At 42.6% G+C, this 12,575-nt stretch overlaps 1 protein-coding gene across 10 annotated transcripts in view; it reads left to right on the plus strand.

Annotated features, from left to right (window-relative positions):
- Positions 1–9,543, plus strand: part of ZDHHC16 (zinc finger DHHC-type containing 16) — a 57,305-nt gene extending 47,762 nt beyond the window's left edge. For 9 of the 10 annotated variants that reach the window (XM_030202886.1, XM_030202885.1, XM_030202893.1 and 6 more), the window contains 3 exons: positions 279–402; positions 2,779–2,849; positions 6,430–7,243. In XM_030202886.1, coding sequence (XP_030058746.1) covers positions 279–402; positions 2,779–2,849; positions 6,430–6,541 — 307 coding nt within the window. In that variant the 3' untranslated portion in view covers positions 6,542–7,243. Of the gene's footprint in view, positions 1–278; positions 403–2,778; positions 2,850–6,429; positions 7,244–8,334 lie in introns of those variants that run through there. The other variant, XR_003942108.1, reaches the window with a different exon arrangement.
- Positions 9,544–12,575: the final 3,032 nt, after the last annotated feature.

Consider the following 12,575-nt stretch of genomic DNA (forward strand, 5'->3'; position numbering starts at 1 on the left):
TATGCAGTCAGGTGGCTTAATGGAGAGGTAGATATAAGGGAAACGTGACCAAATGTTACTTTTAGAGGAGTCTTGTGTGACACACAATATGTTTTTGATTGATGAAGCAAATATAGAATGTTTGCATTGGGCTTGAAACAGGAAGCAGATCCTGAAACTACTAGTAAAATCAGAGTGCTAGCAGCACCCTAAGGTAGGGAGCAGACAGAAGGGAACACAAGGACCACATGGGATATGCAGAAGCCTTCCTTTATATACTTTACTTGTAATTCTTCCAGCTCAGTAGCAGTGGCCCTTGGTGCCCTCGCTTTGTGGCATGCTGTCCTGATCACTCGCGGAGAGACCAGCGTAGAAAGGCACATTAACAAGAAGGAGAGACTGCGACTACAGAAGAAAGGAAAAGTGAGTGCAAAAGGTTCCTGTAAAACTTTGGTGCTACCCTAGGAAAGGGATAGATAGGACAACCTAGATCTAAGTCATTTTTAGCCCCTTCAAGCCTTGTTCCTGGCAGCACTGTGGAGATCATTCTGTAAAGAGAGCACTAATAGTTAGGCACCATGACCAGAATACCAGCATATAAGCATATATTTGTGGACATGCAGTGTAAGTGCCAAAATTCCAGCTACACACTATTGTATAACATGATGCCTGAATGTGATGGCATGGGAGAGTTTTTTCTTTTGCCAATTACCTTGAGAGTTATATTTATATGATTGGATTTGATACTCTCTTCCCTTTCATTGGTGATAGATGGGCAGGTGGGCAAACACCTGGGTGGAGTCTGGGTGAAGCACACAGTTATACACACAAATTATAGAATGGTATAATTTACAGACAGTTAAACCAGTTGTATGGCTGGTATAAGTGGTCGCACTTGAAATATACATGCATATTTTCCCTGCTCACTAGTAGTCTATGAAGAAAAGGAGTCAATTATTGAATAGGCTCCAAATAGGCCTCTTTGTGCCTCTGAGCAGCTAGTGTATAAAGTATTCTTGGCTCTGTTAAGTTGCAGAGTTTCATACCCACCTCTAAAACAGGACAATCCCTCGCAGGCTAATATGAGTTTAGCAGTGCAGGACACACCTTGCTCTCCCTGTTAAGTAATATAGGGCAAGAATTGTCATTTTGTGAGATAACTGACTGTTACATATGCAAAGGCCATACCAATTTATTTCTTTATGCAGGCTTGATGTACTGCCAATTGTGCATAGCACAGCAATGTGCTTTACAATAAAAATCTGTGGTGGTGGTGGGGGGGAACTGGAAAATGGAAAACAGAATTTTTAGAAGAAATTAGAGGAAAGGGAGGGGGTAGGGAGGTGGGTGAAGATTAGCAGAGTTGTGTGGAGAAGGGAACAAGAAAAGGGAAGGCAACTGCTCAGGATATGAGTTAAAGACACAACTAGCCATAGACCATTTGAAAAAGCCAAGTCTTAAATTGCTTTTTTAAAATTTATAGAAGGAGGTCTCAAAGCAAATAATTGAGGGTGGAGAATTCCATAAAGATGGCCCAAGGTAGCTGTAGGCTGAATCGTTGGGTAATATTCAGTCAAATACAAGATGGAGAGCCATGTGGGTATATCTGTTACTGGTGTTAAAAATAAGACGTAACTGGTTGTGGAAATTCTCTCGTCTCCTTCAATTAAGAGCTGTTAAAGGGATCAGAGAGCAGTATAGCCTTTCCCAGAGCACATAGCTAGCTGCAGAGATAAGACCACTAAGATGTACTGGCTAATGTAGAATATCTATACTGCTGTCTTAGAACAAAAGCAAGTGGACAAATACAAGACATTTGCATAGAACTGACACTTCTCATTTGCTGATTGAGGGAGTTGTGTGTCCAGAAATAATGTTTTCTACATTATTTGTAAATTCAGCAAAATTCTGTACGTTTGTCAAAATAGCTGTCACTGTGTTTTAATAATTTTGCTTTTGATTTGTTATAAATTGCTTAGGGTTCCTGTAAGATGATAGCAATCCACAAACAGAAGTAAACCAATGATTTTCAGCTAGGGTTGCAACTGTAAAATGTCAGCCCTGATGTTTACCTTAAAACAGTGACACCATCCATTTAAGGAGCACCACTGAATGTACATATAAGCGGTGACCACACCAGCGACTATCCATTTAATGACTGAATATTGCACTTAAGTGGAGAATGTTGGGTTCACCTTTGCTCCTCCTTGAAGCCGGTCCCTTTTTATATGGCCAAAAGTTGGGCTATTTAATGAGCCAGATGCCCTGATTTTTATCCATACAATAAAGAAGTATATGGATAAGCGAGTTAAGCATTAACTGCCTGCCGACAAATGCATAACTCGCTTTTAATATGAACACCATTATTGCTTAAATGTGTTGGCTGATGAATTTGTTTTACATCACAAGGCAGTGCTGCCTCTATCCGATGCTGTATAAACCAGTGCTGCTGGGTCTGTCTGCTGATGGCTGATGCTTTCCTGCTTCTTATGGTGGCACGTGTGGGCCTAGTCTCCCACATTTTGGCTGTGTCAGCAAGTCCACACACAATTCTGCTAAATAAGAGATTCTGCAGAGGAGAATTTTGTGAAAATCTTGCAGTGTGTAGTGGCAAACAGTTCCCTGGGAGTAATAGATGGAATCTTGCTTTGTGAGAAGAGCAAACCACCTCCCAAGATCTATTCAGGAAACAATGTATAGATGAAAGGTGTCAGACAGGATGTAGGCCTCGATGATCTGATTCCAAAGTTTGTCATGCGTGCCATGGAGGATAAGTAACCCATTTGTTTCTGCTTGCAGGTATTCCAGAATCCATACAGCTATGGTAGATGTAACAACTGGAGAATTTTCTTTGGTGTGGAAACAAGACTGTAAGATGGTCATCATTCCAAATTTATGCTAAAGTTAAACTTAGTCATTTTCATGTTAAGGGGTTAATTTATTTTGCCCTTACAGAATTTTTAATAGAAGTATGTTCAGTGAAACACAAGATGCAATGTAATTTATAGTCAGTGGGAGGTCAGAGTAATAATAAAGGAGTCCAGAAGAGGTCAGCAAAGAAGGTGAAAGGAGAAGCAAGATGTATAGAGAAGGAAATCAGACACAGGGGAAAAAAAAGGAAATATTAGACGCAGAAAATTCAAGAATTACAAACGTAGCAGTGTAATTGCACCATTCATAAATAAAGTTTTTTGTGTGCTCAGTGTGTGAGTGCAGTCTGCATGTAGTATGCAGCTTCAGCATATAGCAGTGTAGCTGGTGGACCTCCTCAACCCCTGATGGTCTTTTTCCTTAAAGGTGAAATTAACTGGGGCAGAATCCCCCCCCCCCCCTTTAAGTTATGGAGCTTTATATTTTTAAGTGCCTCAGTCAGTGCCCATTTGAGACAGGACAAGCCTTCACAGGTTAATGGGAATAGCAGTGAAACAAGGATAGCTGCACGTTAATCACAATTAACACTGCGAGCAACTGGATATTTATTAATCGTGATTAAAAATGATTAATTGAACTTAATAAAATTAATCTGCCCAGTGCCTTACCTTCCCAGCAGCTACCATTCCTTCCCCTCTTAGTTCCTTCCCTTCCTCTCCACTCAGCATCAGCTTTGTAGTTTGGACACTCCTGATGGGCTGTTTGCACAGGGAGCCAATGAGGAGTGCCCCTATTGGGGAGCATGCTAAATATCAGCGTGTGCTCCCCACAAGGCTTCCCCCTCTGATCAACCCCCCTCCCCCCCAAAAAAGCAAAAACCAAGCCTGAACATCTGGACAAATCAGTTTGTTTTGAACTATTAGCAGATAGCTGTAGCTTACTGTTTTAACTTGGTTCTGGCTACTCCAGCTGGTCAGTCCATTGCCTAGACGGCTTACAATGTAAGTTTTGTAGCTAAGGCAATGAAAAGTGAAGTCATTGGCCTAAGTTCATAAGGAGCATTTGTGGTAGAAGTGGGATTTGAACTCTTGATTTCCTTGGCTCTTAGTTCGCTGCTCTAACTGTTAATCTCCACCTCTATTAATTTAGTACAGTTAACTATTTAAGGGTTGGACTTGATCCTTGATATCTGTGCATTTCATTGAGACTGTAAATTGATAGACACTTTGACATAGTAACATCATAAATGATGACAGAAAAAGACCAAATTGGCTCATTTAGTTTGCCAAGTTGAGATTCTTCCATATTGGTTAGATAAGCATGCAGCATTTGTACCCAACTACGTTTCCTGTAGATCCTTGGTCTTCAATCCCAGTCCTGGAGGGCTGCCAGTGGCTCAGGTTTTCAGTATTTTCTTAATAAATATACATAGTTATACTAAACGGCATCTTTGAAACTCATATAATCAACTGCAACATTATATTTTCAGTTCTTTGTTGATACCATGTTTCTTCAATTCTTCAATAAAACATAAAAAAATTCTTCAAATGTACCAAATTTACTTAGATTAACTAAATTAACACTCTTATCCTGTGTGAATAGTGCTCAGTACCATCCCTGGAACGTGATGGTTTATGGTTGATGATCATTGCACCAGCAGTTCAAATTATATTTAATTGTACAGATATACAGTAGCTGTACTTATCTTTGAAACTGTATCCAGCTTAGTCTCTTTCCACACTTTCATCGAAACTACCATCATTCCAGAGTGGAAAGTGTGTCACCAATCCTCCTCTCCCACATGAGTTGGTGCACATTTTAGCTATGCTGACCACACTTGTACCTGGAAGTTCTCAATTAAAAGTCCCAAATGGTGTTCTAGCTCATAAAAAATGTCCTGACTGAAAAAAATCAATCACTTAGAGGCATATTTTCAAAGCACTTAGCCTCCCAAAGTTCCATAGAAACCTATGGAACTTAGCCTCCCAAAGTGCTTTGAAAATATGCCTCTTAGTCTTCTCCACATCATCCTATGGGACTATTCACCGTCTTAATCAAAAAAATATGTTCCCCAATTCCTTTCTCCAACTTATTCTGTGGGCTCATGTTTTGCTGATGCTTCCTCAGGAGGCCACACTGTTACAAGAATAAGAGTATTAATCCTCTTAAACTCTTTCTCAATCTAAAAAACTTATCATTTAAATTCTATACCAACCGCTAAAGCCAGATGGTCAGCAAGTGTGGGCAGCTGGAGGCAGGATGCCATAATCTGATAAGTTCGCTGACGCATCTGGATTTAGCATGTGGTCTCCTGAGGAAGCATCAGTGAAACATGTTCATGTTGAGACCATGATCGTTTGAGAAGGAGAGTGCAAAATTGCACAAGAAGTCTTATGGCACACTAGTAAAACAGGCCCGTTTCTGACACAAACGGGTGTTAGCAAGGTTTTTCTCGGAGTGTGTATGTTTGAGAGAGAGTGTGTGTGTGAGAGTGAATGTGCGAGTGTGTGTGTGACAGAGAGAGAGTGAGACCGCTGGGTGCGAGTGTGTCTCCTCTGTCCCCTCAGCCACCCAGTGATGCTCCTTTCTCCCCTGCCCCCCTCCAGCGATTCTCATCTCTCCCCTGCCCCCCCCCCCCCCCCCCCCCCCAGGCACCCAGCGATTGTCCTCTCTCCCCTGCTCCCCCTCCGGCCATCCAGAGATTCTCCTGGCTCCCCTGCCCCCCTTCCAGCCAACCATCGATTCTCCTCGCTCCCCTGTTTACCTCTGTCGAAGGGGCCGCGTCTTTGAAAGCCCTGCCCGTCTAGCCTTCCCTTCGACTTTGTTCCCTTCGTCTTTCCCTCCGAGTCCCGCCTGCTGACGTCATTTCCTCTTTCCGCGAGGGCAGGACTCTGAGGGAACGAACTCGAAGGGAAGGCTATAGACGTTGAGGTTGTGCCTCATGCTGGTATCCTGTGGTTGGTCAGTGTTGTTTGTGATGAACCCGGAACTACGTGATGTCAGTTCAGGAGATGGATACAGCAGCACGAACCCTTCAAACTTTCACTGCCACGGAGTCAGCTTCAGAACGTTGGAGGTGCTTTTCATTATATAGGATATGGTTTTCATGATAAAAGCCCCACAGCATGAGTTGGAGGAAGGAATTGATGATGAACTGTGGAAAGAGACTGAGCTGGATACAGTTTCAAAGATAAGTACAGCTATTTTTGCACAATGTTATTTAAATATTGTTTGAACTGCTGGTGCAATGATTATCATCTATAAGCCACCATATTCCTGGGATGGAATGGTGGGGATTTACTGAGCACTATTCACACATTTAGGATAAGAGTGTTAATTTAGTTAATGAAAGTAATTTGGTGCATTTGAAAGGTTTTTTTTGTGTTTTATTGAAGAAACATGATATCAACAAGTAATGAATATGCATGAGATATATTTGCTACTCCCTTTTGTATGCACATTTCTCCTGCATATTCAATAGGGGTGTTCTGAAAACCTGACCTGTTGGCAGCCTTTCAGGTCTGGGTATGGTATTGACCCAGGGGCCTCACTTATCTGTATACTGCCTTTGTCTTGCAGGCACTGGATCACTCGAATCTTGTTACCGTCTTCTCATCTTCCTCATGGAGATGGATTGATATGGAATACGTCTTATAGAACAGAGAGTCAGGCAACTGTCCTAGCGATCTGACAGAATGAAGAATCAGAAAAGTGTACACCTCTGTGCTCTCTGTGGGTTTCATTATTTATGTCGGTGAACTTGTGGTGCTGACGCTGCTATTGCAGCTTTGTTTATCAGCTGTGCTGATGGAGTTCATAGATTTGATTTTGTACTGTGTGGAGTGAGGGGGGGGCAAGCAGAAATCTGAAAGACTATTTTGGAGACCAAGCAACTTTTAATGGTCTAGGACAGTCATAAGAAAAAGAAGTCCTTATGTAAATCAAGGAGCCAGGGAAAAATCGTGAAAACTTCACGAGTGAAGTTACTTTCACCTTTTTATGATTGATGAAGATTTGACTTTTGCAACAGGCAGTTCTAACTTGCTCAGATCCACTTATTTACAGAACAGATCATTTTACAAGATGTAAAAAATGATTTTGTCTTTAGTTTACATTCTTTTTTTTTCTTGAGTCACTCCTACAACTCGTGGTGTCAGAAGACAGTGGTACGTCTTGTCCTTTTCATGACCTCTGCAGCCTCTTCAGCAAGAAGGTCTGTTCTCAAGCAGTAATTTGTGGTTTGAAATTTTTAAGCCATCTTGTCGCCTGAGGACACTTAGTACAGGTAAGCAGTTATTCTTTCTGGGTCTTTCATTATAGGATAATACACCTTTATTACAGATGAAATGTCCTCTGTCCAGGGGCGTAGCCAGACCTTGGCGGGTGGGGGGGGGCACAGTTTAGCCCGCCTCCCCCAGCCACTGACCCCCCCCCCCCGCCACTAGAGCTCCTCTTCTGCTGTTTGCCCCTCCCCCATCACCACTGCCAGGTACCTTTGCCGGCGGGGGTCCTCAACCCCCGCCAGCCGAAGTCGTCTTCAGCGCTGGTCGACTCCGGTGCCTTCGCTGATGATCTGTTTCTAACTCCTGATGTCCTGCGTGCATGTCCTGTATGTAGCCACTGCCAGCGGCAACAGGGGAGGGTCAGCAGCGGAGGGGAGGGAGGGGGTCAAAAGTAGACGGGGTCAGGGCTTAATCTGTGGGGGCCCATGCCCCTGTGGCCCCACCTAGCTACACCCCTGCCTGTGACTACAGTAATTTATTCAGCTAAGTGCCTCAACTCTCAGGGGTGGGCAGAAGTCCAGAGGTTAGCTAGAGAAATGTAATAAGCAGGTACACTAGATTTTTGCACAGCTAAGTAAAAGTGACCTTGGCAATGATAGTCTGGTAAAGATTTAAGAGCCATTTAAGGAACGGGGGGGGGGGGGGGGGGGGGGGGGGGGGGGGGGGTTGAATAGGTAGCCAAATTGTGACTTTTCAGAAGTGTTACCTGCCTAAAACAAAGAAGTAGAATAAATTATCACCAGGAATTTGAATTCAAGGTTAAAAGACTGATTTAAGGAAGGTTTTGAGTATACTGATGACTGGACGTGTTGCTGGGAGAATAATCATTTTTACAAATAGGATTGGTGTAGTACAGTCTGTTTCTTAGATCAGCATTTAAGGTAAACAAGAGGAGGCACAACTGGCTATCCCCAAAATCCAGAATCAGAGAGAAAATCAAACAACGTGAAGGAGGCAGAAAGCAAGATTGGAGGAGAGAGAACTGCCAAAGTGGTTAATGGGTAAATGAAAAGAGAAGAAAAGGAAAAAGTTACTTCAGAGGAAATGTGGGAGGAGTTAACGTGGTGGCCACTATTGTGTTCATAATTTAAAAGAAGAGCAGGAAGTATCTGAGTTACTGTTGGTTACCTGGGAAAAGAAGTGGATTGGAATGCAAACAGGAATTTTTGCATTTAATGGTGATGATGTAAACTGTTTTTAGTTACATATTTAGGATGAAGACACTGTATACATCTGCTACAATATGATTTTGAAGCCTACCAGCAGCTTCAGAAAAAAAACAAAACAAAAAAGCCAAGAAATTTGAACAATGCTGCAAAATTCAACTCGGTCAGGAGACACCAGGAAAACCAAACAAACACAGACAGACCAGTATGGCATACAAAGTGATGTTTACTGAAAAAAAAAATCAAACCTAACTTAAATTAACTCAATTTGTTTCTTCAGTCTGAGTTGGGTACAGACCAAGCAATCAGTTCGATTCACAAATGAGTTGGTTAAGGTCTTTCTGTACCCACGACCACATTTGATTATTTGGTTCCCCTGATGCAGGCAGATGCTTAAATGTGGCTGTTTGGGTTTGATTGGTATTCAGTAAACATTATCTTGTATGCCATACTGGAGAAGTTATGAATTCCCTATATGGACCGGTCTCAGGCAGCTAGTGAGAGAGCCCAGTGCTAGGCTAGGCTACCATAGATGTGGTGTCACTGGTCTCATGCTAAGAGAAATTCTGGGTCTAGTGATCATTGTACTGCATAGCTCAGTATTAAACATGTTAAGGATCTTGAGGAGGCCCTTTGGGAATCTGAGAGCTCAAAGATATGGAAAACCTTTGGTCAGCAATAAAAGTCAACATAGAAAAAAACAACAAAATTATCTTGTAAAATATATTGAGTATAAGGATAAGAAATATATGTGCACTGTGATCCTCCCCGATTGTCTGCTTTTGTTGCCATTAAGAGTCTGCCTGTGGCTCCCATGGATGATTCTTATAGTGTGATGTATTGAACGTTGCTATATTACTTAAATTTTCTTTTTTATGCTGGACTGAACTTAATGGACTACAGAATTTATTTTTTTTCTTTTTTTAATAGCTTTTTATCTTAACTATTAGTATACAGAGACACAAAGCAACGGTTCAAGTGTGGACATCAATATTGCCCACACGAAACAGAGTACGATATCATTCAAAATGATGTACCCATACAATGTGGGGTTTTTAAAGTATTGTATCCCCTTCTTAAATGTACAGCTATTGTACTAACTTGGCGGACCTTCTGTTGTTTCTTCTCCAGGACTGACTTCTCTTTTTATTGTGTATTTTTTTTTTTAATCTTTGATTGAATTTCTGTACAAATGTGTTACTTGGTTGTTTTATTTGTAAACCAATAAAAATACAACAAATCTGTGTGTGAGGCCAATTAACAAACTGAAAAAAAGGAAGGTGATATGGTTAAGGAAATAGCAAAATTATTTTTAAAAGAATTATCAAAGAAAAAAAAAATAATAAAGAAGGCAGGGACCAGATGAGAGAAAATTGGCCATTTTATGAAACATCTATCCAGATAAGGGGAGAGAGAAAAAAAAAAAACAAAGGGAAAACAGGATTTGTGAAAATAAGACTCAGCAAAAGAAAAAAAAAATCTTAAGCTGTTTTGCTCAGTATTTACAGAAGCAGGAGATGATGGATTTAAGGAAAGAAACAGTACTGGTAAATTTGAAACAATTGCAAATGAAATCACAGAAGAGGGGGACAGTAGAAGTATTTCTATAAATTATTGGATAAAGCTATGGGGCATGATGTAAACCCCTAAATTAGGGCTGCATTTTAATTGCAGTTAACCTTAATGCATTAATCGCCATCATTAATTGCCATTTAAAAATATTAATCACATTACAGTGTCTCCTGTCTCCTCCAAACATCTCTTCCACTACCAGCTCCTGTTCTCAGCGCAATCTGACAACTTGCCCCCCCTTCCTCATGTTTCAACATCACCCACCCCTGTGCCATTCTACCTTAAAAGTGATCTTTTGTTGATCCTTGGCAGTGTTGCACATATGCTGCCTGCAGCTTGGGCCAAAGCTTTTCCCCCTGACCCATTCAGAAAAAAAAGTGATGTCAGAGGAGGCAGAACAGGCCATAAGAACATAAAAGTAGCTATACTGGGTCAGACCAGTGGTGCATCTATCCCAGTATCCTGTTTTCCAAACAGTGGCCAAGCCAAGTCACAATTACCTGGCAGAAACCCAAATTGTGGCAACACTCCATACTACAAATTCCAGGGCAAGCAGTTGCTTCCCATGTCTGTCTAAGTAGCAGACTATGGACTTTTCCTCCAGGAATTTGTCCAAACCTTTTTTAAACCCAGATACGCTAATCACTGTTGCCATATCCTCTGGCAAAGAGTTCCAGATTTTAACTATTTGTTGAGTGAAAAAGATATTTCCTCCTATTTGTTTTAAAAGTATGTCCATGTAACTTCCACAACTGTCCCCTAGTCTTTGTACTTTTGGAACAAATAAAAAAATCGATTTACCTCTACTTGTTTTACACCACTCAGGATTTTGTAGACCTCAATCTTCTCTCCCCTCATCCAGCTCTTTTCCAAGCTGACGAGCTCTAATCTCTTCCATCCCCTTTATCATTTGGTCACTCTTCTTTGAACCAAAGCCCAGAGAGAAAGCTTCAGCGCAGGCCACAGGCAGCATATGTGCACTGCTACCACTTCCAGGGACCAACAGAGGATCACCTTTTAAGGTAGACCGGCAGAAGGGATTGAGAATGGAAAGATGTTGACCCCCAGGTGGGGGGGAGGGGAACGATCTGCAGACCCACAAGCAGAACTGATGGGGCCACTGAAGGAAGCTATGAGCTCCTCCAGCAGCCACGAGAAGAGCTTGGTGCTGCTCACCACCAAGTTTGTGTTGCTGCTCATGGAGGTGGAGGGGAGGGAGGGAGGGAGAGGTGCTGGCAGTGGCGTAGCTAGGGTAGTTGACACCCGGGGCCGGTCATTTTTTTAACCCCCCCCCCCCCCCCCCCCACATCCAGTACTAGGCATACCGAGAATACAAAACACTCAGGACCTATAGAGCAATTCTACCATACCATAAGCAGTCATTTCTACGAGTCACACAAGGAAAAGGAAAGCATCTTAAACACTACAGTGAGCACTAGAACATCAATTCACCTATTGTAAAATGAAACCAGACAGAATAGTACAGATCGTCGATCCTGCACAGTCAATGCCAACTGAAAGCCATGTCTTTTTCACAAACACAGAAACACCCTAATCCACTATAGAATAAGTAATCATAAACTTTCTACTTAGACAAAAATTAAACTGAACCCCCAAGGTGCCAGATTCTGCTTACAATGCAACACCACAGAAACAGAAAATGTCCCATAGTACTGTGCAAAATATAAAGACAGCAGATGTAAATGTGAACCAATCACCACTTTACAAATTAACAAATATAGAAAATAAAATAATACCATTTTATTGGACTAATACATTTAGCTTTCAGAGGCCAAAACACCCTTCCTCAGGTCAATACAGTATAGTGCTTACAGTATACTATCCTGACCTGAGGAAGGGGGTTTTGTTCTCTGAAAGTTAGCCAAAATGTATTAAAATTAGTGCAATAAAAAGATTACCTTGTTTACATGTTCTATTATAAACATTTATTAACACAGCTACAATACTACTTTATCCTAAAGCAAAAAAATAAAAATACATTTTATTTACAGTTTGTTGTCTCTGGTTTCTGCTTTCCACTGTCTTCCTTCCATCCAGCATCTGTCTTTGTTCTCTCTCGTCCCCTCTCTCTGCCCCTTTTTTTCAGCCCCCAGCTCCAGTCCCACTGTCCCACCAGTCCCGAGCTTCAGCCCCCAGCCACTTCTCCCTGTCCTCTTTTCAGCCCCCCAGTTTCAACCCCAGCCCTTTTCTCTCACTAGTCCCGAGCTTCAGCCCCCAGTTTCAACCCCAGCCCTTTTCTCTCACAAGACCTGAGCTTCAGCCCCAGCCACTTCTCCCTGTCTCCTTTTCAGCCCCCAGTCCCCACGGTTTCAGCCCCTGCCCCTTTTCAGCCCCCAGTCCCACTACAAGCCCCCTTATCCCATCTACCCTCCTTTTCAGCCCTCTTCATCCACATACCTTGCATTAGGGCCCCCCTTTTCAGCCCCAGACCCATTCTCCCACCTGACCCAGGCATGCCCCATTTTCCCAGCAGCTCCAGGCATGGCCTCTTCTCAGGCCCCAGTTCCAGCCCCCTTCTCCCATCTGAGAATCCCCTTGCCTCCCCACCCCAGTCACCTCCCATCTGAGAGCCCCCACCCCATCCCCTTCTCCCATCTGGGAACCCCCCCATCTGGGCTCCCCTTCTCCCATCTGGTTCCCCACCCCATCCGGGCTCCCCACTCATCCCCTTCTCCCATCTGGG

The sequence above is a fragment of the Microcaecilia unicolor genome, chromosome 5 (genome assembly GCF_901765095.1).
Source record: "Microcaecilia unicolor chromosome 5, aMicUni1.1, whole genome shotgun sequence".
NCBI classification, from domain to species: domain Eukaryota; kingdom Metazoa; phylum Chordata; class Amphibia; order Gymnophiona; family Siphonopidae; genus Microcaecilia; species Microcaecilia unicolor.